Genomic DNA, 25,913 nt, shown 5'->3' on the forward strand with positions numbered 1-25,913 from the left:
TTTAGTTTATTTTCAGTGCTATTTCAAATACTGTTTCATGTGTAGTCGCTTAGTCTCTAGAACTCAAATGCAAGGAAGTTCAAGTAAGAGAGCCTAAATAAGATGTTATCAATTAAGTAAATTAAGTAGTTGATCTCAAGTTAACAACTGACATTCTTGGCAGCAGGTTCTTTTGTAAGCGGAATACATAATAGATACATTCAATTAGAACCTTTAGGAGAAAATATGGTGGGATTTCTCCAGACACTGGCTGGAAAGATGATGGTAAAGGGTTTACCTCTTTTCTGAGTTTATGAGAAACAACTCTACCCATTTCTGTCATTTTTCTGCCTTCTTCAAATTTTGCTACTTTGACAGTGTTCCTCAAAGGCAGTTCAAAGCAGGTATGCATCATACAACGTTTACTTTAAATGGAATAATTTGAAATATTCTCTATTTTTATTGATATTGTTATAGTGAGAAAGAGGGAAGTGATGAATCAGGCACTTGTACCACAATAGGAACTTCAAGAAAAGGCCAGAAGGAATCACATAACTAACAACCCCAACCTATAACATGACGATGGTCAGATCTAGGGCTGACGATTCTGTATAACATCTTACAGCTCTCCACTTCATCAATTCATCTCTCTTCAACACATTTTCAGTAAACACTACAGAAGATACGCTTAAAGGGCTACCAAAACAGCTAAGAATGGCAATGTATGGAGAAAAACTCTTGAAACAAAGTCCCCCTAAAACTGAGTTCCTCTGCTGAGTTTATGATTAACCTCTCTATCCAAAACTTTACTCCCCTTCTTTTCCTGAACCTGTTCCCTTCAAGATTGAGGAGTATCAAAGAAAAGGGGGAGATTGGAATCATATACAAGCCCCTGTGCCCCTGTCCTTTGAAGTAAAAGGCCTTTGCCTTAGTCTCCCAGGTCTCCCTTGAGTCTCAAAAGGCTGACTCAAAGCGTTAATGATCAGGAAATGTGAAGATGTAGAAACAAAGAATGGCTGTTGGGCCAGGAAACTGGTAACAATTCAGACTCTAAGTCGGCCACATAGCAGAGTTGCCGAACCTGCAGTTCCCTGAAAAATACAGATACAGGCGTGACACACATTCCTAAGCTGTTTGTACAGGAAGCAGAGCCCACCAGAGGAAAACTGACTGCAAGCATGTAGACCCTAGACTGGTTGAAACCAGAAGGCTGATGATGCTTGAAACTTCACTTTGATGCCACCCAATCTGAGAACTGTGCACAAGCTGATCACATACCCTGTAGCCACCTCTCTCACACTGTCTTTAAAACCCCTTCCCTGAAAGCCACTAGGGAGTTTGGGTCTTTTGAGCATGAGCTGCCTGTTCTCCGTGCTTGGTGCCCTGCAATAAATGCTGTATTTTCCTTCACCACAACCTGGTGTCAGTAGATTGGCTTTACTGAACAGGCGAGCAGACCTAAGTTTGGTTCAGTAACCAACTAGTTTTCTCATCCTGTCAGGGATGTCGATGTACTGGACAACCCTGGAAGGTCAAAGTTGAAAACAGCAGAGCTGGCAGAAGCCCAAAAAACTGTGTGACCCTGAGATACCCCCACCCTTGACTTCCAATGGATTGTCACTTGTGTGAAAGTTAAACACCTACTGTGTTAAGGTATGGAAACACGGGTTCATTTGTTACAGCAGTTGGCCAGCCTTAACTAACACAGTGTAACAATGAAACAGAATGATCACTGTGGCAGGCACACACTTTAATCTCAAGAAGAAAAGTTGTCCAAGATGACTTCTTTTTTTTTTTTTTTTAAATGATACATCCCTTTATTTTGTTTTGCGGTACGCGGGCCTCTCACTGTTGTGGCCTCTCCCGTTGCAGAGCACAGGCTCCCGACGCGCAGGCTCAGCGGCCATGGCTCACGGGCCCAGCCGCCCCGCGGCATGTGGGATCCTCCCAGACCGGGACACGAACCCGTGTCCCCTACATCGGCAGGCGGACTCTCAACGACTGCGCCACCAGGGAAGCCCCAAGATGATTTCTTTTAGCTACTTAATTCTTATTTATTAACATTCATATTTGTATACCCCCCCTTTTCCCTCTGCATTTCACATTATCACTCTTAGCCCATCAACTGGCTCTCCTGACTGCTTTAATCTCATTTTGTATTTTATTGTCCTCCACTTGGGTGGCAGCCATTGTAGACACATGGTTGAGGGAAAAAACAAAGGTCAGTTTCATTACAGAACAGTAATTATTATTTTTATATGTTTCTCCCATCAGTTTCACTGGGTTTAACACTTCCTGAACCTAGAGGCCAGATCTGGCAAACTAATTAACAATAGACCAATTTTCCAACTCAGTATTCAGACCATGAACAAATGAGGAATCAAGTAAATAACTGTCCTTGAAAGGGTAATCGAGTTGTAACTGTTTTGTGTTTACTGCACAAGACCGAAGAGCTTGTCTTAATTTTCCTGTGGCCACTCAGGAAGGAGGGGAAATGATGTGTGTGGGAATAGTGAGAAAGTTCTATCCTAGGAGTCTGCAAGGCAGGCAAGGTGGACAAGGAGGATGACAGACGTCTCCAGCCTGGGAGCAGGAGCCACGGGGGCTGGTCTCGGCTATGCCACAGAATTCAGAGTGACTTTGGGTATTTCACCTCACCGTCATCAGGCCTCAGGAGGAAATGAGGGTATAATTACATGATCGAGAGACTCAACCACCTCTAAACAAATTACAAGATGCATAATATTCTTATAACTGAATGTTTTAAAGGAATTACTTTTTCATCAGCAGTATCATTTAGAAAAGGTGCACAATGAATCCAAGTTACAAGAACATGGCAAGAGGACCAGGATGGAACACGTCCACTGGACAGTGAAATTCAATGGTCCAGAGGATACTAAAGCATCAGTTGAACTAGAGGGATGAAGGAGAACTCCCTCATTCATAAGGATAAGGGTAAGGCCTGTGTTCTCCTAAGCTGCCCCTGCTAATGGGTGTCTGGGGGAGTTCCAGAATTATGTGTGTGCTGAGAGCCAGCCTTAAGACCCTCATGATGGCTAAGCATTAGGATCGACTGGATCCTAGAGCAGGGTTCTTTCAACTTTGATTATTCCTTTGCTAGTTAAAATCGAGGGGCTTGACATTTAACATTGACTATTTATTTACGAATCATATGCATGTAATCACTTGTACTAATCCATTATGTACATTAGAAAATATATGCATAATAGAATTTTTAAATGAGAGAGATAAAATAAGCTATATTTAAATTGATTTTTATAATAGTTTACATATTATGGTATTTTATGCTCTTCCTAAAATATGTTCAACCGTAGGAGTGTGATTGACTAAGTTTCTTTACTTTTTGGAAATCTTGCTTAAATGCTTTGTGATAGTCGGTTTTTGTGAATGACATGCCAGAAAAAGCTACCTCACAAGGAGATATAGGTCTGAATGGAGGAAAGACATTGTTGGCTACCCTTGCTAAAGTATGGTATTCATTTTGGAATCCATCAATTATGCCAAGATTTTTGTTAAAATTTGGCTAATAAAATCTCTCTCTTCCTTAATGTTAATCAGCTTGTGTTAGGGTACTCCAGAGAACCACTAGGGTATACACTGATATATAAGAGGAGATTTATTACTGGCTCATGTGATTACGGAGGTGAGATATGCTGAAATACGCCATCAGCAAGCTGGAGAACCAGGAATGCCGGTGGTATAATTCAGTCCAAGTTCCAAGGTCTGAGAACTGGGAGGGGGATAGGAAAGTAGAGAAAGAGGAAATGGGGGAGGTGAGTGAGGGGGCGGTGGGGATGGGTCAGAAGCTGAAGGCCCAGGAACCAGGAGCTCGGATGTCTGAGGGGAGGAGAAGATGGATGCCCCAGATCAAGGAGCCCTTTCTCAACCTTTTTGTTCTATTAGGGCCCTCAAGGGACTGCATGGTGCCTGTTCACATTGTTTGGGGAGAATCTTCTTTACCTAGACTACTGATTCCAGCACTCATCACTTTTGGAAACAGCCGCACAGACACACTTAGAAAGAATGTTTCACCACTATGGGCAACCCTTAGCCCAGTCAAGTTGACACATAAAATTAACCATCATCCAACTCTTCTGAAAATTTAATTGGAAGATGCTACTTTTCTAAATTTAAAAAAATGGATTCAAACCTGACTCTTTATCTTTTCATTCAGAAGATTCGTTAGAAATCTAGTTAGAAAATTGTTTCCATAATCTTTTAGTGTACTTTGAGAGTTGTAAATAAGTGATGCACTTAAATTGTTGTTGGCCAGAACATCACAAACAGATGAAACATTTCCAAATAACCAGTTTTAAAATGTCCTTTCCATAGCATGAGTGTCTTTGAAAAAGCTCTTATTTTCACTCATTTTTAAAATGTCATCATTACCTTGAAGAGAAAAGCTGCTAATCTATTCAAAAATATGTGCATGGTACCTTAATACTGACAGTTACTTGTCATCACATTAGAGGTAAGCAAGTGTGAAGTATGTTTATTTTTTTCAGAAAGAACTTATGTTTGGCAACTCCTTTTAGCACAAGATATCCAGCAAACCCACAACAGATGTTCATGGCCCCTGACATCATTTTAATATTGTAAATATGGAATCGTTTAAGATGATATAACCCATACATCCACTTAACTGGGCACATGGAGATGACGATAAGGCACAAGGTGGTAGATGGAAAGGAAAGGCAGGGGTCACTCAATGCCTTTGTAGGGGAAGTGCCCTCTTCCCTCAGGAGACCTGACAGGTGATGTGTGACTTAACTGGGCATAAGGAGGTGACATTAAAAAAGGCATTTAATATTTTAAATTAGCAATAAGATGTTTTCTGAGCTAATATACTTAAGGGGCAAATAAAATATTTATTGTGGCCATAACTACTTAGATTAAAAATAATTATGGGGCATCCCTGGTGGGGCAGTGGTTGAGAGCCCGCCTGCCGATGCAGGGGACACGGGTTTGTGCCCCGGTCCGGGAAGATCCCACATGCCGCGGAGCGGCTGGGCCCGTGAGCCATGGCCGCTGAGCCTGCGCGTCCAGAGCCTGTGCTCTGCAATGGGAGAGGCCACAGCAGTGAGAGGCCTGCGTACCGCACACACACAAAAAAAGAATTATGCTCTTTTTTTTCTATTTTGTCAGTTTTAAGTTTATAATCTTTTTGTCATAATTTGTGATTTCTAGCTTTCAATTTCTTTAAACTGTAACATTAGGATGACATAGAAACAACTCAAAGTAGCGCCTTTTCTTTCTGAACAACCAACCTACTTCACATACAAGAAGGAAAGTAAGTGATTAGCTAGGTTTTCTGCACTTCGAACTGGAAATTATCTTTAGAGATTATAGGCTAATTGCAGCCTTACCAGTCACCTATCCCTTTAAAAAAAAACAATTAGTGAAACTGACTCTAAGGCTGCAAATGGTTCAATGATTTCTCTGATGGTGTAACATCAAGTCAATGGTGAAGCAGGGCAGCCACTTCATGCCTCGACCTCAGGGACACAGCACAAACATTTCACTGTGATGTGCTGTAACACTTTAATACTTTTACATTTGGGGCCTCAGTGCCTTTCTAGACACACTATGCATGTGTGAAAAGCTTGAAAGCTTAAGTAATCTATTTAAAATATTTCTCCCTAAAAGCCTAGATTTCTCCCTTACTTGCAAAATATCAAATAAAAAGCAGAGAACTGGTTTGTAGATTTTGTTTTGTGTATTGTTAATGAGAACAGAATTAACCATGGATTCTAGTCTCTTCTTTAGTTATTTGAGGAAAAATAAATCACCACGATAATTGGTTCTCTTTCAGTAAAGAAGCTCTTTCCTCTAAAACATGCAGAGCAATGTTTCACAGCTCCAGAAAACCACTAGAGCTCATCAATGAATTCAGTAAAGTTGCAGGCTACAGAATTAATACACAGAAATCTGTTGCATTGCTATACACTAACAAGGAAAGACCAAAAAGCGAAATTAAGGAAATAATCCCATTTACTATTGCATCAAAAAGAATAAAACACTAAGGAATAAACCACCTTAAGGAGGCAAAAGACCTGTACTCTGAAAACTATAAGATGCTGATGAAAGAAATTGAACATGACACAAGCAGATGGAAAGATATACCACGTTCTTGGACTGGAAGAATGAATATTGTCAAATGACTATACTACCCAAGGCAATCTACAGATTCAAGTCAATCCCTATCAAATTACCAATGGCATTTTTTCACAGAACTAGAACAAAAAAAAATCTTAAAATTTTTATGGAAACAAAGACCTCAACTAGTCAAAGCAATCCTGAGAAAGAAAAACGGAGCTGGAGGAATCAGACTCCTTAACTTCAGACTATACTACAAAGCTGCAGTAATCAAAACAGTACAGAACTGGCACAAAAACAGAAATATAGATCAGTGGAACAGGATAGAAAGCCCAGAAATAAACCCATACACTTATGGTCAATTAATCTATGACAAAGGAGGCAAGAATACACAATGGAGAAAAGACAGTCTCTTCAATAAGTGGTGCTGGGAAAACTAGACAGGTACATGTAAAAGAATGAAGTTAGAGCATTCTCTAACACCATGCACAAAAGTAAACTCAAAATGGATTAAAGACCTAAACTCCTAGAGGAAAAGATAGGCAGAACACTCTTTGACATAAATCACAGCAATATGTTTTTGCATCCATCTCCTAGAGTAATGGAAATAAGAACAAAAGTAAACAAACGGGACCTAATTAAACTTAGAAGCTTTTGCACAGCAAAGGGAAACATAAACAAAATGAAATGACAACCTACAGAATGGGAGAAAATATTTGCAAACAAAGCAACCCATAAGGGATTAATCTCCAAAATACACAAACAGCTCACAGAGAGAGCTCAATATCAAAAAACCAAAGAACCCAATCAACAAATGGGCAGAAGATCTAAATAGACACTTCTCTAAAGAAGACATCTCGATGGTCAAAAGGCACATGAAAAGATGCTCAACATTGTTAATTATTAGAGAAATGCAAATCAAAACTACAATGAGGGACTTCCCTGGTGGCACAGTGGTTACGAATCTGCCTGCCAATGCAGGCGACATGGGTTCGAGCCCTGGTCCAGGAAGATTCCACATGCCGTGGGGCAACTAAGCCCGTGCGCCACAACTACTGAGCCTAAACTCTAGACCCCACAAGCCACAACTGAGCCCGCGTTCCACAACTACTGAAGCCCACGTGCCTAGAGCCCATGCTCCGCAACAAGAGAAGCCACTGCAATGAGAAGCCCGCGCACTGCAACGAAGAGTAGCCCCCACTCACCACAATCAGAGAAAGCCTGCACGCAGCAACGAAGACACAACACAGACAAAACTAACTAACTAACTAACTAACTAAATAAAAACTACAATGAGGTATCACTTTACATCAGTCAGAATGGCCATTATCAAAAAGTCTAAAAATAATAAATTCTGGAGAGGGTGTGGAGAAAAAGGAACTCTACACTGTTGGTGGGAATGTAAATTGGTGCAGCCACTATGGAGAACAGTATGGAGGTTCCTCAGAAAACTAAAAATAGAATTACCATATGATCTAGCAATCCCACTCCTGGGCATATATCTGGAGAAAACCATAATTTAAAAAGATACATGCACCCCAATGTTCACTGTAGCACTATTTACAACAGCCAAGACATGGAAACAACCTAAATGTCCACCCAACATGAATGGATAAAGAAGATGTGGTACATATATACAATGGAATATTGCTCAGCCATAAAAAGAATGAAATAATGCCATTTGCAGCAACATGGATGGACCTAGAGATTATCATACTAAGTGAAGTAAGTCAGACACAGAAAGACAAATACCCTATGATAATGCTTATATGTGGAATCTAAAAAAAATGATACTAATGAACTTATTTACAAAACAGAAAGAGACTCACAGACAGAGAAAACAAACTTATGGTTACCAAAGGGGAAAGGGGAGACGGAGGGATAAATAAGGAAGTTGGCATTAACATATACACACTATATATAAAGTAGATAACCAATACTGAGTATAGCACAGAGAACTATACACAATATTTTGTAATAACCTATAAGGGAAAAGAATCTGAAAGGAATATACATATATTTGTATAACTCAATCACTGTGCTGTACACCTGAAACTAACATGATATTGTAAATCAACTATGCTTTAGTTAAAAAAAAAAATTAGTGTCTGCTAATATATAAGATGTTGAGGGCAGTCCCTGAGGGGTCCGTGAATGACTGTGGCTAGAGAACTGCCAGGCCCAACCCGGCCACTTGCTTCAGCAATTCTCAGGAGCTCTGCTTACACTGTTTTCTTAAGATGGAATAACATGTCCCAACAAAATTCTTCAAAGCCCAATTGGTAAGCTGGGACGAAGTGAGAGAGTGGCATGGACATATATACACTACCAAATGTAAACTAGATAGCTAGTGGGAAGCAGCCGCATAGCACAGGGAGATCAGCTCAGTGCTTTGTGACCACCTAGAGGGGTGGGAGAGGGAGGGTGGGAGGGAGACACAAGAGGGAGGAGATATGGGGATATATGTATAGCTTATTCACTTTGTTATACAGCAGAAACTAACACAGCATTGTAAAGCAATTATACTCCAATAAAGATGTTAAAAAAAAAAAAAAAGCCCAGTTGGAAGCCTTTCTGACTATCCAAGCCCAAATCAGCTGTCCTTTCTGCAATAGTCTCACTCATTTTACCTTCTGTAACAGTTTTGTTCACATCTATAAAGGACTGTGACCAACTCTCATCCCTCTCATCCTCTACACACAGTAAGCCATTAAAAAAAAAACAAAAAAAAAAACGGATCTGCTGAGTTGAACTGCATCTTGCTAAAACAGCGCCAGAAGCGTCCTTTGACATTATGTGATCTAGCCTCTTTGTTCAAGAAAAGGGTGACTTGTCCAATAAACACAGCAGGCTGTGACGGAAGTGAAACCTGAATTCTGAGCTTCCCTCAAGGGGCTGACACAGGATTTATGCTGTTGAAGATCTAGTCCCTGACCTTGCAGAGCTCTCATTTGGTAGACAAGAAAGACGGGTCTAGTTCCCTTGACACTACACAGTGAGCATAATGCTGACATGAATGAGAGCAAAACTGACTAGATTGGTGATATATAGAAGGCAGCCAAGATTGTTTTTTAAAAGATAAAAGTAATATATGTATGACCAAAAGTGTTCAGAGTCCTGGCCCCAGTCCTCTTAAATCAAACAAGAACCTACTGGCCGGACCCATGTGACAGCCTAGAGGTCTGAATAAGTGAATGTGCTTCATCAAGTGGGGAACTCATTTAAGAAGAGTTTTTGGAACTTCTGGCTGACAGCAAGAGTAGTTTATAATAAGAGGATGTCTTAATCATCAGGAAGAATCATCACAAATCCAGCAATCTTTCTGGAGTTTCAAAAGGTGACCTTAGCAAGCCTCCCCTGGCTCATGTGTCTGTCTCAGGTAGGGCCCCCCAGGCTGCTGGTCTTCCAGTTCCATGAAGAGTCCAAGCTCTTTCTTACCTTGGAGTCTTTGTGTTTGCTATTCCCCTGCCTGGCGGCTCCTCTCCCTGCTCTTTGCCTGGCTAGTTCCTTCTCCTCCAATAGTTCTCACAGGAAATGGTACCTCCCCAGCTCAGGTTCTTCCTCCTCTTATTATTTTAAGGATGATACCCCATTTGTACCTTTTATAACACATGACAAACTGAGTATTTCCTTGTTTGTTTACTTGTTTATAATGATAAGGGCCATTTTTTTTTTTTGGTTCACCTTTATATCACCAGAACCTAAACAGTGCCCAGTGCATTGTGATACACAATAAAGATTTGCTGAATAAATTAATGAATTCAAAATACTTTTATAAAACTAATCCAAAATTATTTAAGGCACTAGGAAACCCTAATAAGTTTTGAGAAACCCACAATTCTACTTTATGAAATGTTTGAACATTAATAAATAACAAATTTCAAATATTGGTTCAATAAAGATCTTTTGATTATTCTTACAGATTTTTGAAAGCCACCATGTACTCTGAAGTAAAACTTGAGTTTTTTTTTTAATGTGAGTCTATGTCAAAAAGTCTATATTTCTGACTGAATGTTAAAACCTAACTGAGGAGTCACCAATACCTAACTACTAACTACAATAAACATCCAATTGGTTATAATCTAGTGATAAAAAAGAACAATATATAGTCATGCAGCTCAGATATGAAGGAAAAAAAACACATTTTTTTTTTCGTCCCTGAGAGAGAAAACACACACAGAAAAATGATTCCCCAAGAAAGGCAGTTCTCATAGAAATGCTCCAGCTTTTAGGGGAGGGGAAAAAAAAAAGGATGGTGAAGACAGAAGTAACACATTCTTTCTGTAACAAAATCAGACAAGAAACATCCTAGGAAATCTGAACAGAACCTCGGATGGGAACATCAGGAAAAGTAAATAAATGGACATGTGCATGCTCCTCAAAGAGTCAGTGTGTGTGATTTTAGGTCCTTCACTGCTCAGAGAAGATGACATTATAATGGCATTTCTGGAATGAAGCATTTTCTATCATCATCACCCGGCTTGAATCCACTCACCACTTTTCAATTCTGATAGGTGACATTTTACTAAAGCCACCTGACATTAAAAAGTTGCATGTACAGTGAGGGTTTTTGGAATTAAAGAATAAAAATCCATTACCTGCATAAAATCTGAATATTCAGACGTTATAATTTAAAAAAGCAATATTTAACATAACTCCGAACAAAAGCCAAATCAGAATTGGCCAAGCACAAGAACACTGTACACTATATTTTATATATATATTTATATTTATTTTATAGTATATATATTTTGTGCTTCTGTATACAAGAATGACTATAAAATTAAATTGTCTTATTTCTAGCAATTTTCTCCCATAAACAATAACAGGGATGCTTACAAACTTACCAGAAATATAATATTGGGGGACTATTCTAGTCTTCAAAACAAACGGTAGCTGTCAAATTCTTACTGAATAATCTACAATGTTAATTCATGTACTGTATTTCATTTGTAGTAAGTCTTTGTGATAAGGTTAACACTTCAACATACAACACAAATAAGAGAGGACCGAAAAATGAAAATTACTTTGCTTATGTTTCTGTATTAGAATTCTATTTGCTGAAGGGTAAAAAACAGATTTGCAAAATTCACAGTTAACTTAAAACAATAGTTTTAAACCTTTTATTCCTAGCCCTTACTGCCTTCAGGAAGGAGAGAACATCTGGTTATTTAAGGAACACAATATGTTCACATTTTCTATGACTTTTGTTTCTAATTGGGTTTTAAATTTTTTTTTGGAATTTGAACAACTAGTTAGAACAATGTTTTTTAATCACTTCATATTTTTCAGACTGTCATCCTTCCACTCCTCTACTTCGTTTAGTGGATTGTTTTTGGAAATCTGCTCAGTGATTCTAATATAATAAAAGGAAAACGAGAATCAGGATTGTGGTCTGAAGAGCTAAGTATAGAAACCATATCGTAAGGCGAACAGAGTATAGAATGCTACAGATATTTGATATCCAGTCTCTTCAGGCAGCATACACTTACAAACATTTCAAGTAGTTCTTGGGTCACTTATATACGTGGCATTTTCATTTATTACAGATGCAAATAAATATCTACTACAAATAAAAGAATTCGTATGAGAAATATCAGTAACTAGGATTCCACTATTTTTAAAACTAACGAAGCTACAGCTCTTGTGTGGAAGGGTGGCTGGAAGACCTTGGTTCAACGGCTAGCTCTGCCACTGACAAGCTGTGTGACCTTGAAAAAGTCTCTCAAATACCTGGGTCCTCAGTTTGTTCATATTACACAAGGAGGAGCGGAACTAGACTCTCTTGGTTCTTGGCAGTTCTGAAATTTGCACAGTCTAAGTGAAGTATATTATTTATTTATTATTTTTTTGCGATACGCGGGACTCTCACTGTTGTGGCCTCTCCCGTTGCGCAGCACAGGCTCCGGACGCGCAGGCTCAGGGGCCATGGCTCACGGGCCCAGCCGCTCCGCGGCATGTGGGATCTTCCCGGATCGGGACACGAACCCATGTCCCCTGCATCGGCAGGCAGACTCTCAACCACTGCACCACCTGGGAAGCCACGAAGTATATTATTTGGATCCTTTGTTGTATCTTCTTTGTTCCATAATATTTGAAGGTGATAACAGGTTTTCAAATAATTCTGATTGATATTAAATTAAGGAACTAGATGCCCTTTCAGTTCAAGTTGTAGGGTCACTTCACCATCTTGATAAAAATGGCAGCTGACAAATATACCATTGGCTATGGTTTCTGTGGAATGTGGATATGGGTTCCAGAAATATGTAAGGTGAGTGAGATCCACCTGGATTAGAGTCAGTATTAGAAGAGGCGCAGTGCTTAAGTCAGCATTCAACGCTACCATTGTCTTCTTAATACCAACCACTGCACGACACAGAGCTAAATGCTAACAAACGAGCAGGATGATGAGGAGGGATAATTGATAGAAGATACAAGCAAATCGCTAAACTACAAGGGGCTATGAGGACTCAAAGGGAAGACGTGTCTTATCTGAGTCTGGGAATGGCTTCCTGGGGAAGGAAGAACAGAGGCTGGGAACCTCAGGAGGGGATGAGTAGAAACAAGGGTCATGGAACCATTCCAGCTAGTTTGGAAGCTTACAAGCGTTTCGGCCTTGGGAAAGCCACATGGCCTCTGCACTGAAAAAGAAGGAGGAAAGATAACCCGCTCTGCTGTCTCGGAGCTTGTAGTGAGGACCAAAGGAAGCATATCAAAGTACTTGGAGACGTGAACGAGTATGATCCTGTGATTACAGTTTACCAGCCCATTATTTCAGTCTGTTCAAATGAGAAATATTTTCACAGTAAAGCTGACATCTGATAGAAAATAAGTAACAGCTCAGTGTCTCAAGCTCTACTGCAGAGTCTATTCTCAACTGAGCAGTCTCCACTGGGATTTCGGGATAGTGGTAGGACGAAGTGTTTCTCTGAAGGCTGACAATGAATTCAGGGAGGTCCAGAACTCCTTGTTCATTTTTGTTTTATTGAGTCTGTCAGCAGCACTCAGCACAACTGCCATGTGAAGCTGGGATACAGGACAGTAAACTTTCATGCCTCAAATCTCTTCCTACTAGGTCACTTCATAGAGACTTGTGTGTTTATATACTCACTCTGATTTAAGTGTTTCATTGTTGCTAATAAATAGAAAACATTTAAAGCACTCTGAGGTCTGGATCCTGGCGGCTATGGGTGGGGTACTAGCATCGTCTTTCCCTCTCTTTACATGGCCTCCTCTATGACTTTATAGTTGACATGAACTACACTGAAAGCTCTATCCACTGGTGGATTTTTACGATATATATAAACTTACTTCTTTTTTTTTCTTTTGTGCCTTTGTAGCACTGGATTGGATCTTATTATATCATTAGACGTCAGTTCTTTATGGTCAAAGGCTGCTCTGCTTGGGTAGGTTGTCAGAGGCAACAAAAGAGGAGACCAAGACTTAGCAAGCGTGAATCCCCAGATCACAAGGACATCTGGTAGGAGAGTCAAGACTTGGCCCAGTGTCCCAATTCCTAGCTCAGGCTCCTGGCAAGACCCAGGACACCACACTGCGATAGATCTCCAATTAGCAGATATGCCAAGTGATGTTAGTTATCATTTGACATTTACTAATAATGTCAATGGATCAGCCATTACATACACTTAACTAAAACTACCACCTTGCTGGGTTGGCCGTCTGAAACCCCCTTAGTGCTCTGCAGCTTGCTTTATCTTCCCCTACAGATATCATCATGCCACGAACTTGTTCTCAGGAGCTTTTTACACATGACTCCCTCCTTCTGCCCAGTTTCTCATGTCTCAGAAATACCAGTTTAAAGTCCTAACTTTTGGACAATTATCTTGATTGTTTTTACTTGGTAAGACTCTGAATGTAAAAGTGGGGAATACTATTTTTTAGATACTTATGCTATTACATTTTTTCTCTTAAACCTTGGAGAAAATTTTTCTTAACGCTTGTAGAATTGGCTTCATTATTCTCTATATTACATATACTATCTTTTTAATGTCAAAAGTACTCTATTAAAATTACGGATTCCACTAATAACATTGAGGAATTTAGTATACAGAATTCTGCAACCATAAGAGTGAATGGTTTATAGGAAGATCAACCATATTTAGCTAGGAAAAAACTTACAAAGATGGATAGGTTTAGATAACATATTCGTTTCTCCTTTCAATTAAACCCAACAAATCACACAAGTAGATAATTCAAACAGTTATTTTAGCAATTTTTTCCCGCTCTGTATGACCCTAATAATTCTCAATGCTGAGCAGACAGAATTTACCTTAAGTTTGTAACCAAAACTCAGATACCTCATTGACCAGAAACTTCATCCTTTATTCCTTTTATAGATATGCCATAATCTTGACTATTTCATATTAAAAATATATACTTATACAGCCTACATATACATAAAAAAGTAAATATGAGACTGTAGGTTTTTTTCATAGTCTGACTCCTAAGCCTTACCAGAAAAAAAAAATGCTGCCTTATGTATTAGAGAAATGATGGATTGTATTTCTGACACTTAATGAAATTTTGTATAGGAGAAATGACATAAAACTGTGTATTTCTGAAGAAAATGGATATAGGCACAGGAAAACAATAATTTTAAATCAAGCAAAGAATAAATACATGCTCAAATGTTGAAGTCAACAACCGATGAAAGGACAGAAATCCTTCAGAATCAAAATGTAGGTTGAACTTGGAGGTCCACGTTGATCAGACAGAGCTCTGGCAGTGGAATCCACAGACAGACTGACTCAAAGACAGTTCGACAACTGCCAACACGATTGCTGGGAGCTCTGCCAAAGAGCCAAAGGCTGGGATTACCACCCAGCGCCTGGCATCCTAGTCCTCGTGTTTGAAGCTTTCTCTCTTATACTTCATCCAATATTTTTGTTTGGCTCAAAAGCATCAAGGATTCACAGATTTTTTTAGATCATTAAATGTTCTTATTTTCAAGAAATGTAACATTAGTTGTAAAAGAGCACACTTTTTCTCTGGAGTGTAAAGAAAATTTTGGTGACTTGCTTTAAGTTCAAATAGAGAAATCAGCATTAAAGACTCTTTAAATCTTTATTTTATTAGGTTACTCTTCACCCGCAAAATAAGAAATACATGTTCATAATATGAAATAATTTAGTGTCTCACTGCATCATAAACTCTTAGAAAACTGGTCCTTTTTAGAGCTCTAATGTCTTGGTCTTCACATGGCTCACGAGGCTATACCTGGGTCAGTTGGCCCCCGGCATTAAGCGTGGTTATAAGGAGAAGCAGGTGCTCAACTATTTCCTTGAGTTACGAGGAAGCAAGTGGGCAGAACAACCTCCTGAGTTACAAGAGACGTGCGCTCCTGTTTCTCAGGGCAGTGTCCTTTGAATTTGCCCGCTGAGCTGCTAGACCATTAGGTATGTGGAGTTGTGGCCTGTAGGCAATTCATCTGCTATTAGGCAAATTCTACATTAGGAATTCTTGGAGTCATGTAGAGAAACCAGTTTTTCACCCCACTTAAAACTGTGCACATCCCACATGGAAAGCTTACCTTGGGATCGCGAAGGAACAGAGCCTTAAGGATCAGCGAGTGAACATCCCCGATGAGTGGGTAATGCATCAGAAGGCCAAGACAGGTCTGGTAGTTACTAGAGATCACTAAATAAAAGGGGAAAAAAAGCAATTGAGAAGCAATGCTGTTTCAGATACCTGCATTACTAAGAGAAACAAAATTAACAACTTAGATTCAAAGAAAGCAAACCAATAACTCGACTGATTTGGACGAAAGGAAATAGGGAGAGGGGATCGTTACCAAATGGCCTTTGAAGCAGCACACTGTACTAATATACCAGCACTCATCGTCAGGGCGGTGTTGGAAGGAAGAGCCTCAGATATAGATTTGTGTGTGCGCTTGTAACACAAATAAACTCCTAGAAGCATGCACATTTATTGCCATTTATATGGCTGTATTTAAATGTCTCTAGTTTTGCTGCTTGGAAATTAGTAACAAAAATCTTATGAATGGGAAAGAACCAGCTTAAAATTCTCATAAAATATTATGTACCCTGATTACTATGCTTCACAACTTACATATGTTACATTTATTTTTTGTATATATAAATATTACATAGTTCAAAATTAAAGAGAATATAATTTCTTCCAATTATTTGTTTTCCTAAAGGTAACAAGAAATTTAGGAAAGATATTTATGCAGCATTTCTTGGAGGAAAAGTGTCAAAATCTTCATAGATTAGTCTAACTGTGCTCCTTAGACCGTCATTTAATTTTTTTTCCCCAAATCAACCTAATTATGGCTGCAATTATTAAACACATCTTTTCAAGCAGGTCTATGTAAACTACTTCATTTCTTGGCAATCCATCTGCCACTGCTGTCACAGTTGCGCCCATTAGCGACTCTTGTTTTGTAAGCTAGGCTGACGGCCTCGGCAGCATGATTGTGAACAAACTTTACAGTTGCAACTTCCTGTGGCTGTGACTGAATCCTTTTCATTAATCAGAACGGTTAGCTGAAAAATATTCCGTAGGAAAACAACTGTGACTCACTAGAAACAATGTAAGTCACAAAATAATTTTTTTGTGATCAGAAATACCCTTGACTCTTAGGTTTTTCTTTCCTTCTTCTGCTGGGAACATCCCCCTTCCCATGAACATTATGGAGAAAGGGGACAGGACTGGGCAAAATGAATAATTATAATCTATGTAAGGAACCACTTTATCATTTTCATTTCCTTTGCTTATCTGACAGCTTGTAATTTCATACATCTGCTTTCATTTGTGAAGTACTCACTTATCCTACCCTTTCTTTATCTGTTCAGACTCCTCTTTTCTTATTTGTTCATTTTATCATATTCACATTCAGTTGCCTGTTGTCTTTTTTACTCTAGAATTCAAAAACCTAGGGTACTGAGAATAGTATAACATTTTCATGTCCAGTTTTCTTTGGGATCTAACAAATAAATAAAACTTAGATAATCAATTCATTTCCTAACTCATAAAGTTATTTTCCCAAATGCTATAATGGTTATATATTAGTAACTGACCCAGGAAGAATTCTTGTATATTTTGTAAGACAGGCAGGAGAGTTTAGTGGAAATGGTTCTGGGCTCGGGATTCAAAGATGTGGGCTTTGGGGCTTCCCTGGTGGCGCAGTGGTTGAGAGTCTGCCTGCCGATGCAGGGGACACGGGTTCGTGCCCTGGTCTGGGAAGATCCCACATGCCGCAGAGTGGCTGGGCCCGTGAGCCATGGCCGCTGAGCCTGCGCGTCCGGAGCCTGTGCTCCGCAACGGGAGAGGCCACAACAGCGAGAGGCCCGCGTACCGCAAAAAAAAAAAAAAAACGAAAAAGATGTGGGCTTTCATCCTGGGACGCCACTTGAAAACGTTTCATAAAGTTGCCTGGAGACTCAGTGACATAATCTAAGTGACTGATTTATAGCAGCCGCTCAAAACCTGTTGGGAGTAACCTCTCAGAGCTGAAGTTCAGTCATTTGGAAAACAACTTTACGATTAAAAAAAATTTACCTGCCTACCTCATTCATTCCAATAATCATTTGTTGAGTACCTAATCCATGACAGGCCCTACGTTAGGAGGCGAGGTGGAGATGAACAAAACACAGTCCTCACCCTGGAGAAAATGAAAGTACAGAGAGCAGACACGTAACAACAAGCAGTTGTTACTACTACTACTACCTCTAAGATGATAACGAATTGTTGAAGTCTTTCCGAGACCAGGCCAGGCCCCATACCAAGAACGTTACCGGCATATCTCATTTAACTTCTATGATGATCTTATCACAGGGTACAATTATTATTATCCCTGTTTAACAGATGTGAAAACTAATCCTTGGAGGGATTAAATCATTTGCCCAGATCACACAATGATTTGGTGGTAGACCAAGATTTGACATTCAGAAGTCTAGTGGCAGGGTCAGGGCTTTGTTTTGAAAGGCCATTGTTTTGAAAAGCAAGTGACATAATGGATGCAAATAATCACTGCAAACAGGAAAGTCATTTAACGTTAGGGCTCTTGTGTAGTAGTTTTCAGTAGCTTGGAAGATCAGATTAACCCAGTGTGTAAAGCAGCCTGACATAGGTAGGCATTTATTTGGAGGGACCAGAGCGACAATCCTATGTTATTACAACTTGAAAAAACTTTTGAAATTATAGGAAGCTGTAAAATACATTTTACAAATACAAATAAAATACATTTTACAAAATAAGGGAAGCTAAATAACATATTAATATTCTACTTGCATAACAAACGAAGGAGCTAACGTTCTTTCTCCTATCCATCCATCTATCCATCCATCCACCCATCCATCAATCCATCCCTCCAGTCACTGAATATCATGTACGTTTGCTGAGCATCTACAAAATCCTGTGCCAGGCAGTAGCACTAGGGACATGATGGCGAATGAGTCTGAGCTGCGAAAGGTAGCAGAACGTGGCACCCTGAAGTCTGGCTACAGGGGCTCAGGACGTGCCACCTCCAAATATGCCCCTTTGGTATATTGACTATTTTGAGCTGGAGACGTTTTCTCTGAACTCCGCTTATCTTTAACTCCCTAAGTGCTCCAAAAGGAACTCAACTGTCATAAATCCCTCCAGCCAAACTTTGTCACAAAGATACCTTGCATCTATTCTTCTCAGGGTCCATTCATCTTTCCTAAAAATCATTTACTCTCCCCTAAGAGGCCTACAACACCCCTCCTCTTTCTCTATTGAGGTGGTGTTTAATCCTGAAATCTAAAGCCATCTCTTTGAGGGTCGCTCATTTTCCCCTGGGTATCTCCCGTATGTGCGTGAGGTATACATGTTAATCAACTTGCCTGTTTATCTCTCAATCATTTTGTGAAAGAATCTCAGAGGAAAATCTAACTGGGTAGAGGTAAGGTTTCACCTTCCTCTTGCCCCCTGCCTTCTGATAATGCCATCTCTAATTTCTTAATGAAAACTTGTATTTCCACCTCGAATTTCTTAATGAAAACTTGTACTTTTCATTTGCAATTACATGTGCCAGTATTACGTCCCTTTTGAATAACTGTGTCCAATTTAGCGCACTCGGAAGAGAATAATACGAGCTATTTTAAAAATAAAATGGTAGGAATCTGACAGGAGAAGAATTTAGTTATGATCTTTGCAGCAAATTTTTCTTGAACTTGCAAAACTAATCCACAACACTGTTCCTTCTCCAGTGTTTATTCTATCAGAGCAGGGCAGTGACACAAGGAAAAAAAAGTGAAGGACTAAAAAAAGACTGAGTTTTGCTATCTACCTACATTTGAAATCAAGGATGTATATGCTTTATTGAGAAGATCATATGGTTTTTATTCTTCAATTTGTTAATGTGATGTATCACACTGATTAATTTGAAGATATTGAAAAATCCTTGTATCCCTGGGAAAAACCCCTCTTGATCATGGTGTCTGGTCCTTTTAATGTACTGTTGGATTTGGTTTGCTAGTATTTTGTTGAGGATTTTTGCGTCCATGTTCATCAGTGATATTGGCCTGTAATTTTACATTTTTGTGGAATCTTTGTCTGGTTTTGGTATCAGGGTGATGGTGGCCTCATACAAGGAGCTTGGAAGTGTTCCTTCCTCGGCAGTTTTTTGGAAGAGTTTCAGAAGGACAGGTGTTAACTCTTGCACACAAGGATGCACACAAGGATGTACATGCTTTAAAAACAAAGTACTAAAGCCACACTCCGAAGTGCTTATTCAGGGAAGGTTAAGACAAAGGTGAGCGGCGTTTAGGAAAACCTATGGAATCTGAAATCAGATGATCTAGATTAGATCTAGATCAGAAGGCTGGCTAGTCATTTACTGTGGGTGTGAATTTACGCAAGCTGCTTAGCTTCACTAAACCTTATTTCTCTCATTTATAAAAAGCATTTACTCTATCTGTAGGGATTCTGTAAGAACGGCACGGAAGTGAGGTCATGTGCTTCCCCATCTTGCTTGACTCTTGCTAAATAAATAGCACTCCCACCACCTGAAGCAGAGCTGACTTTGCTGCCTCTACCTTTAAATCAGCGGTCCCCAAATTTTGTGGCACCAGGGACCGGTTTTGTGGAAGACAATTTTTCCACGGATGGGGGGCGGGGGTTGGGGAGGGATGGTTCGGGCGGTACTGCGAGCGATGGGGGGCGATGGGGAGCGATGGGGGGCGATGGGGAGCAATTAGGGGGCGATGGGGAGAGATGCGGGGCGATGGGGGGCAATGGGGGGGTGATGGGGGGCAGCAGATGAGGCTTCGCTCGCTCCCCTGCCGCTCACCTCCTGCTCCTAACAGGCGGCAGACCCGTACCCAGGGGTTGGGGGGCCCTGCTTTAAAGGGCCTAAACTGTTCTGGAGTGGTCTAAGGGAGTTGGTTTAAATAGTCTCTCCAAACCAATACCGTATGCTAACACATATATATGGGATCTAAAAAAAAAAAAAGGTCATGAAAAACCTAGGGGCAAGATGGGAATAAAGACACAGACCTACTAGAGAATGGACTTGAGGACACGGGGAGGGGAAGGGTAAGCTGGGACGAAGTGAGAGAGTGGTATGGACATATATACACTACCAAACGTAAAATAGATAGCTAGTGGGAAGCAGCCACCATAGCACAGGGACATCAGCTCGGTGCTGTGTGACCACCTAGAGGGGTGGGATAGGGAGGGTGGGGGGGAGGGAGACGCAAGAGGGAGGAGATACGGGGATATAGGTATATGTGTAGATGATTCACTGTGTTATAAAGCAGAAACTAGGGGCTTCCCTGGTGGCGCAGTGGTTGAGAGTCCGCCTGCCGATGCAGGGGACACGGGTTTGTGCCCCGGTCCGGGAAGATCCCACATGCCGCGGAGCGGCTGGGTCCGTGAGCCATGGCCGCTAAGCCTGCGCGTCTGGAGCCTGTGCTCCGCAACGGGAGAGGCCACAGCAGTGAGAGGCCCGCGTACCGCAAAAAAAAAAAAAAAGCAGAAACTAACACACCATTGTAGAGCAATTATACTCCAATAAAGATGTTAAAAATAAATAAAAAAATAAAATAAATAAATTTCTCCAGTAGTAACAAACAAAATGAGCTCAGTAAAGATAACCAGAGACATGATTGTTTTGAGAAAGTTTAAAGCAACGGGACCATTAGCTTATGTCTGAGTCAGAGTTAACTATACTTACAACTGGAACATTTTGAAGTGAAACACTAGTCAAATTATTTATTTCACATTTAGATATACCTTCTCAAGGTAACAAGATGGACTGAGAACAACTACCATCTCTAACATGTTAAAAAAAAAAAGCCAGTAAGCACGTATAATATGTGTACAATTTGCCATATACGACCACACCCCAGCACTGAAACTCAACCCTCCACCCACCTCCACGTCACTCTTCGTCTCTCCCACATGAAGTTGTATCAAAATTTTGGTTAGAATAACTTCTCGAGTTTTCATTTTTATAACCAGGCAAATGTTATCACAGCTGAACAACACAGTATATCATGACTACTCTTTCTTGTATAGCCTCGTTCCTTTCCTGGAATTTATAACTGCCTGCTTTTTCATTTGCTTTGCTGTGTATATTTTTAACAGTAATTTAATCTTAAATGCTCCCCTAGTCATATAAATCTCCCCTTAATACTTTTAAAACATTTAGATGTTTTGTCAATTTCCTTTTTTTTTAGGAAATTGCTCATGAGGCCTCTGGCCTGCTCCCTCACCCTGAGGATGTCCTTTACTTCTTGCACGTGTTGTATCCTTATTTCCTAGAGTACCTACCTGCTTCTTTCTTGCTTTTCTCCCTCATTTTGGTGGAGGCCATCTCTCCAAAAGCTTTATGCTCAGGACAAAAATTTTTTGAAAACTTCTCTGTTTGAAAGATTTTATTTTGACATTAATTAATAGCCTGGTTAGGTACCGAATTCTAGGTTGGAAATACTTTTCCCTGAGATTCTTGGGAGCATTGTTCCAGAGTTTCCTGGCTTCCAGTTGAAAAGTCTCAAACCTTTCCAATTCCTAATCCTTTCTGTGATCTGTTTTCTCTTCTCTTCCCCCACATTGTTCTGTAGATTGATGATAAATACCTTGGTTTGCATCTGTTTTCATACATAACAGACCCTTTCAATTTAGAAACTCATGTGCCTTTGTTGAACTAGAAATTTCTCTTTGTTTCTTTGATGATTTTCTCCCTCCCGTTTTACTTTGTTTATTTTGTTTCTTATTCCTTCCTTCCCCCCTCCCTCCCTCCTTTTCTTCTTCTTCTTTTTTTATTTTTTTATTTTTATAAGAAATCATGATAGCTAGATGTTGGATTTCCCGGCCTGGTCCTCTAATTTTCTTTCTTGCTTTCTCACGGTTTCATGTGCTTCTTTCTGGGACACTTCTTCAATTTTATATTCCAGCCACCTATTTCCATGATACTTTATTTTTCAATTACACGTTTCCCTTTGAATAATGTATTTCCCAGCTCTCTGAGAAGTTTTCTCCTCCCTGCACAGTCTCTGTGGCCTCCAAGTTGCTTTCTTCCTGGCTGCTTGTTTAGATCTCTGTTTTCATGTCGACGCTCTCCTCAATCCTGTGGTGGTTTGGGGCTACCTGCCCCTGTGGAGGAGTGGGGCAGTAGAAAGGCATCTTGAAGACAGCTGTGTGCGCATAGCTGGGTGGGTTTGTGAATGCTGGGGGTTGACATAGGTCACGCTTGGGCCACTCCAAGCCTTTTCTCTTGTGCTGACTAGATTCCCTCAGAGAAGATTCTCCCAAACTCTTCCCGGAGGGAGACAGTCTAGCTTCGATGTCCTGAGAAAGAAGACTGGCGGTTCAACAGTCACTGAAATTTCCTGAGCCCCAGGTTCAAAGACCCTCCACTTTACCGTCCGCAGAGGAAAAATCCTGAAGGTACATTTGGAGATCTGGGTGTAACTGCTTCTTAAATAGACTTTCAACCAGTTCTCATTTTTTAGTCTTAACTCCTTCCCTCCCCCTACCAATTTCCAGAAGTACCCAACACTGCCAACTTCTACACTTTTAGGAATTCTATGGGTTATTTCTTGGCTTTCTCCATTATCAATTTTGTATTTAGCTTTCTTGGATCTGATAAGTCAGTTATCACTCACCCATCTGTTTTCCTGCTTCCAAAACTACCCTAATTGTCTCCTTCCTAATTCTCTGTGTCCTATGGGTTGATGCTATTTCAATGGGGTTTTAGGAGCAATGGAGGTAAATGCAGGACCTTAACATAACATCTCATATCTGATATCCTTATCACTTTAATGACATTTCTACTGAACCCCTGGGCAGGTGGATTGAAGGGAAAGAAGAATCTAGGTGGGGAGGCAATTGGGTGGAGAAATGAGGAAATAAGTAGTCAGGAAGCAAACATCACCACCTTCCTTTCTCTGTGCATCAGACAGAATGGCCCCAGTCACCCTGCAGGACTCTTCACGCTCTCCTTTGGCAGCAACACATGGACATGGAAGCTTGAGTATTCCTGGGTAAAATTCCAGTGACGCATGTAATTTTGCTGGCTTTTGCCCACAAAAGTTATCCTAGGGTTCCTGAATCCATCTGTCATACTGCTTTCCAGGGCAACAGAAAACTGTGGAATGGGAGTAAGTGTGTGGAAGGGTAAGATTACGGTACAGGAGATAAGCCACTTCTTCCCCTTTATAGAAGGCCAGGGTGAGGTATCAACTATTAATTTTGAACATGGAACAGAATTTCAGCAGGAAATTAATTCTCTTTTCATGTCTCTATTTCTAGAGTTGTATAAATTAAAATTCTTTTGAGGCAAAAAATAGACATTAAAAAGACAATATGACACAGTAGAAGGGGCAAAATCCAAAACACTGACACCACCAATGCTGGTGTCGATGTGGAGCAACAAGAAATTTCAGGCATTGCTGGTGGGAATGCAGAGTGGTACAGCCATACGGAAAGGCAGTTGTGTGTGATTTTTCAGGCCTGACCATAGGCAATTAGAAAGGTATGATAATTAATTTTATGTTTTCAACTCGACCAGCCTAAAGGATGCCCAGATAGCCGGTAAACATGATTCCTGGGTGTGTCTGTGAGTGTGCGACTGGAAGAGATGAGCACTGGATTCGGTAGACTTGAGTGAAGAGATCCATCCTTGTCGATAAGTGGGCATCGCCCAATCCGCTGGGAGCCCAAAGGGAACAAAAAGGCCAAGGAAGGGTGAATTCTCTCTCTCTTTGGGCTACGATGTCCTGGATATTGGAGTTCTTAGTTCTCAGGCCTTTGGATTCTGGGACTTACACCATCGGCCCCCTGGTTCTCAGGCCTTCAGACTTGGACTGAATTATGCCACTGGCTTTCCTGGTTCCCAGCTTACAGACAGCCGACTGTGGGGCTTCCAGGCCTCCAGAACTGTGTGAGCTGAATCCTATAAGAAATCTCCTCTTCTCTTTCTCTCTCTCTATATTCTACTGGTTCTTTTTCTTTGAAGAAGCCTAATACCAAAGGCTTTCCCTGACAGGCCTCACAGGGGAGAACTGCCCTTCCCACTCCGGACTTGGTGCACAGCCAGCACCTTGCACCCTCTGGAAGGAGCTGCAGTCAAGGTCTCAGGCCAACTCATCGGGCATGATCTTCCACATACTTGTATTCCAAGCCCCGGTGCCTTCGTTCGTAGATCTCTTTATCTGAGGCCTTGGGCAGTGGTCCTTGTCAGGTGGAGGCAGGCGGAGGAAACCGTGAAGACGCCTTCCCTCGTGTGACTTAGTAGCCAGTACTCTTCCACCCCTCGCCTTTCTGCTCACGTCCCGCCCTCTGACACCACCACCATCTCAGGGTTCATAGACTGCCAGACTTTTTCGCTCAGGGCTCCCTCAACAGTGAGAAGATGGCACATCTGTGCTGATCACCTGGCCCTCAACCAGTGTGCCGTTCCGTGGGTGAAAATGGAACACAGTCTTTGGCGTTTTCTCCAGGTTTTGACCCCTGCTTATTATACCACCACAGTAAGTGACTAAAGGCTTAACTCTTCCACTTTTGACTTGTTGCTTTAATTGGCTACTCCGACACCTAGAAGCTTGGCTCTCTCTCGCGCCCAGCTCAGCTGAGCTCCTGACGTTTCCCATAAGATCCAGCAGTCAGTCGCGCTCCTTGGTACTTACACAAATGAGATGAAAATTTATGTCCTGTACACAAAAACCTGCACACTGATATTTATAGTGGCCTTATTCATAGCTGACAAAAATCAGAAGCAACCAAGGTGTCCTTCAGTAGGTGAGTGGATAAACTGTGGTACATCCAGACCATGGAATAGTATTCTGTGCTAAACAGAAATGAGCTATCAAGACCTGAAAGACATGTAGAAAACTTAGATGCCATATTACTAAGTGAAAGAAGCTAATCTGAAAAGACTACATACTGTATGATTCAACTATATTTCAATCTGGAAAATTATGGAGAAAAACTGGAAAAATCTATGGAGAAATCATGGAGAAAAAATCTGGAAAAAACTATGTAGACAATAAAAAGATCAGTGGTCGTCACGGGTTAGAGGGGAGGGAGGGATGAACAGGTGGAGCACAGAGGATTTTTAGGGCAGGGAAATGACTCTGTACGATATATAGGGGTGGATACACGTCATTATACGTTTGCCCAAGCCCACAGACTGTCTAACACCAAGAGTGAACTGTAAAGTAAACCATGGGAGGGAGACGCAAGAGAGAAGAGATATGGGAACATATGTATATGTATAACTGATTCACTTTGTTATAAAGCAGAAACTAACACACCATTGTAAAGCAATTATACTCCAATAAGGATGTTAAAAATAAATAAATAAAGTA

At 40.6% G+C, this 25,913-nt stretch overlaps 1 protein-coding gene across 6 annotated transcripts in view; it reads right to left on the reverse strand.

Annotated features, from left to right (window-relative positions):
• Positions 1-25,913, reverse strand: part of TBC1D5 (TBC1 domain family member 5) — a 546,696-nt gene that overhangs the window by 108,240 nt on the left and 412,543 nt on the right. For all 6 annotated transcript variants that reach the window (XM_060298634.1, XM_060298636.1, XM_060298635.1 and 3 more), the window contains one exon: positions 15,647-15,753. In XM_060298634.1, the coding sequence (XP_060154617.1) occupies positions 15,647-15,753 (107 nt within the window). The remainder of the gene's footprint in view (positions 1-15,646; positions 15,754-25,913) is intronic.

This window comes from Globicephala melas, chromosome 4, assembly GCF_963455315.2.
Source record: "Globicephala melas chromosome 4, mGloMel1.2, whole genome shotgun sequence".
Taxonomy (NCBI): domain Eukaryota; kingdom Metazoa; phylum Chordata; class Mammalia; order Artiodactyla; family Delphinidae; genus Globicephala; species Globicephala melas.